At 35.1% G+C, this 7,510-nt stretch overlaps 1 protein-coding gene across 1 annotated transcript in view; it reads right to left on the bottom strand.

Annotated features, from left to right (window-relative positions):
• Positions 1-578: 578 nt before the first annotated feature.
• LOC111085630 (degenerin mec-10-like) overlaps positions 579-7,510 on the bottom strand; it is a 26,963-nt gene continuing 20,031 nt past the window's right edge. The window contains exons 7-10 of the mRNA XM_022385133.1: positions 3,810-3,853; positions 2,636-2,711; positions 1,115-1,276; positions 579-665 (exon numbers count right to left, since the gene is read on the bottom strand). Coding sequence (XP_022240841.1) covers positions 579-665; positions 1,115-1,276; positions 2,636-2,711; positions 3,810-3,853 — 369 coding nt within the window. The remainder of the gene's footprint in view (positions 666-1,114; positions 1,277-2,635; positions 2,712-3,809; positions 3,854-7,510) is intronic.

Below are 7,510 nucleotides of genomic sequence, written 5' to 3'. Positions count from 1 at the left end.
AGTTGCTCGCATGTAAATCCCCTCCACCTCTTTTTTTAATAATAATACTAGTTACTAATTGTCAAGTGGTTGTTCTTTTACATTTAAGTAAAATAAGAAGCGCATATATCCTTTAATTGATCTAACTTAATTTCTAGAACCTTCTTATCGTTAGCCGCTTTTGAGAAAATGTCTTTAGCTTTTGTTACTGTATTTTTGTAGACCCTTACATTGTTACGAGCATTTTAGGTTTCTCCGTTACATACCTATAGTAACTACATGACTGTTTCGTTTATTGGTATTTTTGCTGTTGTTGTTCTTGCCCAGAACCCTAAAATATTCTATTAACTTAACTTGTATCAATTTATACTAACCATAATGTACGTTTGTTTAAATTTGAGGTGAATGGTAAAAGGTAAGTAAAAAGTTAATGAACAACTTTCACGTTTAATTCGATTTACTGCTAGCTACATTTGGAATACAAAGCTGAAAGATGAAATCCAAGTATTCTGTTTGACGTAAGAACAAAGCAATGAACTGGTATCTTTTGCACGCTGATAACAAATGTCATAAATAAGATAACATTTGTTTAATGTTTTTTAAAGAATCTTATCTTTTGTAGCATTACGTCGCACCATCAACTTTTCAATTTGAATATATTCAAAATTGTATTTTCCCTTATTTAACTAAGAAACACACCAAAAATTTCTTATCTCAGGTATTAAGAGTTATCAATTAATGAATAAGCTTCTTAGACTATATAGATAATTAGTGGTATACATATGAATACGAAGTTTCATATTTGGACGAAACATTAGTGTTAAATAATAAAACTGCATATTTTACTCTTGGATTTATAACAACACAAATAAGGTACATAAAAACCAATACTTGAAAAACTTATTTGTTGTTACTTCTCTTAACAGTTCACATATTTCTTTGTGAGAACAAAAACCAAAAAATCAGCATGGAATTGTGAAGAAAGAGAACTTTATAAATTAAATGCTTCTTTTAAAAAGAAGTAAACCATCCAACTTATATGTTTTTATAACCTTCATAATATGAAGAAGTTACGAATGCTGTTTATATCGGCATTCGTATTGTTTCACAATACCTACGACATGTCATGTAATACCCGCACTCTCCTCTGATGTCTGGACAGAGAAGACTTTGAGTGAAATGCTACTTGACTTTGGAATAGCTTCACTAAATATTTCCCTATCCGAGGAAGGTCAAACAGAGACATTCCGAGCCACAGCCCCAAGTATCCACCAACCAGGCTAAATATCTCAATAGCCTGAAAAAAAAAGGGGGGGAACGCTCATTAGTTATTCTTGACCTTCAAAGACATTATTTAGCCCACATACACAGTTATATACTATGTGTTTGTGCTAAAAAAACGTCTTTTATATATCATATAACTGGATCGCATAAACATAATTTTTTTTAAAATAAGTACCAATGTTGAGCCTTATCTAGTGTTTAGTAAACTGTTGTTACGTCTCCGTTTGTTAATTAACTTTCCGTAACTTCGTTCCGACGAAACTTTAGCGACACAAGTCCTTACTTAATAAAACTGGTTTATTCTTTCCGAATATAACTTTATGATACATTTAATTTCAACAATCGCGCTAAAACAAACGCTATAACAACGAACGTTAACTTCAACAATACGTCTCTCTCTGACTGCAGTTCAATTACTCATTACCTACACACACATTACATTATTCCCGTCACGTTGTCACCCTCTTTTATATACCAGACTACCCTATATCTAGTAAATGCTAGAGCATTCGCCAAGGTACAAAATACTTCTAGAAAATAGGTGGCGTCAAAATAGTCACGTGATCTCGCTGACGCAACACTGTTTTTCAGAAGCTTTGTCACTTTTTTAGTTTTCACCTCTTTGGTTATTATGGAGAGATTGTGAGATTTACAAGCCAATTATCTCTTCTAATTACTTCTATAGTTTGTGTGTATGGAATTTGAATTGTTCTCCATTACCATAATTAACCTATACGACATCCTTTGAATTCTTTGACAGATTGTTTAGGGAGAGTATTCATGATGAAACTTTGTAGAATGGATGGCAACTGCCTGTTGCTGTCCATTCTACAAATTGTCATCTTTTGCATTTTTCCTTTATGCAGTAGAAATACTTAACCAATTTGTGTGAATCCCAGTGACACCAAACTAAATAATGTCTAATTTTGGTTTAAAAATCATATGGTTTCAGTTATTTTTCTATAATCGTTATGAAATTTTCAAAATTTTGTTGAGAGACAATCTTTTGAAAAAACATTAAGACTACTTTCTTTCGAAATTTAGAAATTCATAAAACTCCATTTTATACATCTCACCCTCTTCCAATTGATTGATATTATTTAATATATTTATTTTGATATTTTATTTTGGAGATTCCAAGAGTCATTACTTCTGGGTATAAATCGTTAAAAACTCGACGAAACCTGACAAGTATTTATTGTCGACGACCTACGATCTGACCACTCACAATGGCGTCAGGTCAGACTAAGTACAATATTAAGATAAATTGGTTGAGATAAATTAGTATCTAAATATCAGTTGTATAGTATAAATACTACAGTTGGATATTTCCATCTACACTGAAACTACGTTCTATTTTATTAATATTTACCTCTAGTCTTGGCCTGTGAATGTACACCTTCTGTTCTGTAGTACCATAGAATACACGAACCCATGCTATGTTCTTCCTTGAAGAAAAATATAAAAGGAATCTTGAAATAATGGTTCGCTATTTGCTTGCAACAATGAATGAAAACACAGTTTTTATCAATTCTAGAATAAGTTATGACTTTCATACACAAACAAATTACTAACACGTAAATGTACTATTGTCAACAGTTTCTGTTGAAACTAGACAAATTGCAGCGGCAGTTTTCTTATCAAATCTTGCTAGAATATGTCACGAGCTCTTGTAAAACTAAAGAGTTTTTCAGCACTTCCCATTGAAGCTACAAATGTTATGTTAGCAGTTTCTATTGAAAAAAACTAAATTACGTGACATGACATGGCCAGGTGGTCACTCGACTCACAATCTCAGGGTCAACCGCAATATTCATTAGTAAAAGAGTAGCCCAAGAGATGGAGGTGGGTGGTGATGACTAGTTGCCTTTTCTCTAGTCTTTCATTGCTAAATTACGGAAGGCTAGCACAGATAGCCCTTGTGTACCTTTGTGCGAAATTCAAAACAGACCAAAAACCAAACCAATTAAATTACGTCATAATTTGTTGTTAAAATTAAATACTTTTCAGTAACACCCAAAAAACTATACAGGTTTGAGAGCAGCTTCTGTCGAAACTAGACTAAGTATGTTAGTAGTTCTTAATGACACTCAACAAAAGTTTGTTACTCTCTTAATGAAACTTAAGGTTCAACGCCTGATCTTTACATCACTTTTTTTCAAATAATCGCTGCAAAATTTTATAAGATTCTTTCAAGCAATGGCTATATTTTTGTCATGCTAGTTATTATGCTAACAAGCGAAGCCGAACATATCTTTAGCATTTCTTGCCCCCTACAAACAACCAAACGCTACTGTTGTTTGTTTGTTTTATAGAACAAAGCCACATTGGGCTATCTGTTGTGTCCACCGCGGTGAATCGAACTCCGGATTCGAGTGTTGTAAGTATGTACAAAAAACCCTCTTTACTTATTAGTTGCTAAAATATTTAATTTAGAACAATCAAATTACATGTAATTCAATGTAACAAGTAAGATCTTTGACAATTCAAGAAACATTCATAAAAATAATTAGCACATCATTTAAACGTACAAACAATTGACCCACCTTGCGTCATCCAAAGTAGAGTAGTTAAGCTCGTCATCCATATCCTGAAAAATTAAATAAGTTATCTCGGTGACGACAATTACTTGTTTAAAAACTGAACACATGTAAAGCTTCTTTATAGACTAATCAACAAAGAAGCTTCACTTACATGTCAAATGTTAGATAAAACTCCTGGGAAAAAAAAGAAGGTTCATATCTGGTGCGATCCTGTGGGATGTCAGGATTTTTTTTGAAAACTTCAAATCCCTCTTTTTCATTTCAAAGTACTAAATGAATTAGTCCAAAGGTTACCTGTTTCAATTATTCATTCGTAAATAATTTCAACAAAAGTACGAATTCAACTAATTAATGAACATTTTCCATAAAAGATAGGACTGGACTATCTAGTAGGTGTATTAAATAAGAATATTAATTGACTCTTCAACCTAAAATAAAGACAGTAGTGTCTCACGGATGTTTTTCAACTCAGAAATTAATACAGCTGATCCTCAAATGTGTCCACTGGTTGGACAGCGGTATGTGTGCGGATTTATAACTCTAAAATCAAGGGTTCGATTCCCCTCACTGAGCACAGCAGATAGCCCAATGTGGCTTTGCTATAAACACACACACACACTCCTCAAATGTTTTCAACAAATAGTGGTTCATAATACGGTTCGCCAAGGAATTTCACAAAACTTCTAATGGAACATAGGGGCAAAAAGCAGACTTGTTCTTGAAACAACATTCAAAACCTTCTATCTCAATGGCTAAGGCTGCTAAAATATTAGTAATAGCAAAAAATTTTACCTTCCGATTGTTAGACAAAATTCATCCATTTGTTCTCCATAGCATTCTTTTCTCATCAGCCTATAGGAAAAAGGCTATGGATACTTTATTTAAGCGTACTAAAAAACTCATGCGCAGGTCTTAGGACTATTTTTATGTTGCTTCTTGAAAGATAAGGAGAGGTTTTATCGGTTTTTTTTTCATCGCTACTGGCCAAGTTTTTCTTCGAAACAGGGCCTGGCATGGCCAGATGGTTAGGGTGCTCGACTCGCAATCGGCGGGTTCGAATCCCCGTCACACCAAACATGCTCGCTCTTTCAGTCGTGTGGGCATTATAATGTGATGGTCAATCCTACTATTCGTTGGTAAAAGAATAGCCCAAGAATTGGCGGTGGATGGTGCTGACTAGCTGCCTTCCCTCTAGTCTTACACTGCTAAATTAGGGACGGCTAGCGCAGATAGCCCTCGTGTAGCTTTGCGCGAAATTTATAACAAACAAATTCTTCGAAGCCTACAGCAAAAACGGGTTGGTATACTGCGCCAAAATCTATGCACAGCTACTAAACAAACACCTGCGAAGGTTAGGGCTATTTTTAAGTTTGTTCTAGAAAGTTGATATTTCGAAGCCATTCAAGCATCGCAGGAATGTAGAAGCCATTTAAGCACCTTTTTACTAGTCGGAAATCTTCTGTTTTATACTAATCGGAAACGCTTCGTTTTATTACAGTAAACAGTTTGTATATTTATTACAGTGTCTCCAGCCTTATTATTATTGATTATAGTTTTACAAGTTGCTACAGTAAAAACGGCTACGAATATTTTATTTAAGTGAGTGAAACCTGGACAGTAGTAACGAATGCAGTATTGTGTCTGTCATAAAGTACCTTTAAAATTAATTCAAGTGTCTTCGTGTTTTCGCCCTGAAGAATTTCTGTAAGTCCTTCATTTTCTGCCATTGAAAAAAATCCGGTGTTTTACAAATGCACATTAGTTGGTAAATAATTTGTGATACTCATAGCGCATTAATTGGAAACTGTCATGTTTAGGATTCATCATTTCTCAAGTTTGTTGTTCTTCATTGTTTCTAGAGTTCGCTGTTGTACTTTGTCTCTTCGCGGTTTAGTGCGACCATTTCAGTGAGTTTTCTAACAGTAGACGATTACCATAATACATTTCTCTACTCTTGTGAATGGTGATTTATTCTACTGATTTTCGTACTTTGCTTATTAAACGCGTGTTTACAAGAAACCTCAGGCACAAAACCTCCTAGCTCAGTAAATATTGTAAATAATGGTTGGGTGGAAAATAATCCAATGCAGCAGTAAACTGTTGAAAAAACATGTGACATTCAACTGAATGCATATGGACGTATGTAGCTTAAAATATATTCTCCATAACTGGACATAAAGAAACTTAAGAAACAAGACAATTAAAAATTGCTAATTTAAAAGGGGAATAGGGATCGTCAAAAAAGTATATAAATATGTTGAATCAAATTACAAATATTATATTTTCAAGCCTACAACTAGGGACTCTAAAAAAGCAAACAAACTGGGCTGAAAGTACTGTCTACATTATTATTTCAAGTTACAGAGCAGGGAGTAGAGTAACTAGGAGGGTCGAAAGGGACAGTTGTCCGGGCGCAGCCCAAAAGTGGACACAGTTCCAGGTATTTTAACAGATATTTGAAATTTAAATCAGATAATATTATTTGGAAAAAATTTCGCCTATATTAAAACAGGACTGTTTTTGTCAAACGTGCTTCAAGTGCAAAAACACCTAGTTATGTCACTGAGGGCAGGCAATATTCCCCTAAAAAGGATAAGCAGTGCGGTACTAAACAGGAGTTGAACGACCACTTGTCCCAAGGCAGGAATGTGACTAGGACTCAGGACTTAAAAATTGGAAAATGGAAGAAAGAGAGAGGGAAATGAGTTGCACAAAAGGGACCTGTGCGTGAGGGGGATTATAGAGGAAAAGCCATTGTACAGGGGCAGTCCCACCCACTCGGCCACAGAAACCAAGATCCAGTGGCACAAAGAGACATTACAGCTGAAGACTTCCTTGACTGCAATGGATGACCATGACTTTTTGGTGCATTCGTGCTCCATAGTGTGTTGCAGCACCGCCTTTGTAGCCATTAAATCAAAGAAGATTTCATCCTTCCAGTCCACCAGTACAGTTTTCACATGCTAGGAACTTCAAGGGGGATAGGAGACCCGTCAGCTACCCTCATTTAGTTTAGCCCCCCCCCCTTCGAAGCGATTTACAAAGGTGTGACCCGCTGTCGCATACAAGCAGCTACTTGGAACCACAGGTGAGAGCTGGATGCATGTGGATACCAAAGCGAACCAACTACTCCAATTGGAGCATGATGTGTTCACCGTCATTGGTACTACACCTCATTGACACTCCATACACACCTGCTACTATAAGAAAAAAACGTAAATATAATGTTTCATTTTCACAAGATCCAATCTTTACCAGCTACTACGCAAGTGTATACATAATTTAATTTTACATGTATTCAGAGTATAGAGTCTCTGTTGTATTTATCGTCGCTAACTTCGCACCACAACTTGTTAAAATACTTACATATATATTTTTATGTCTCTGTTCCTTTGTTAATTTCCCGTAAAAATTCTTCCCGAGGAACTTCAGCGATACAAGTCCTTTCTTAAATAAAAACTAGTTTTTCTTTCTCAATACAACTTTACAATACACAGAATTTCCACTATCATTTTAACTTAAACACACGCTATAATTCACAACGATTCACGCACTTTACTTGCGGTCACTACCGCTCACTTGAGTCAATTATCTTTCTCTATATCTGTCTATCTGCAATTCTATCTCCGCTTTATTTGCCGGGCTTATATATTAAAATAGAGGGCGCCTAGAAAAGACTAGAGTTGCCAGCAACAGTCATGATC

The sequence above is a fragment of the Limulus polyphemus genome, unplaced genomic scaffold (genome assembly GCF_000517525.1).
Source record: "Limulus polyphemus unplaced genomic scaffold, Limulus_polyphemus-2.1.2 Scaffold517, whole genome shotgun sequence".
Taxonomy (NCBI): domain Eukaryota; kingdom Metazoa; phylum Arthropoda; class Merostomata; order Xiphosura; family Limulidae; genus Limulus; species Limulus polyphemus.
Note: the sequence above shows the minus strand (reverse complement) of the source record. Positions and strands in the feature narration are given on the sequence as shown.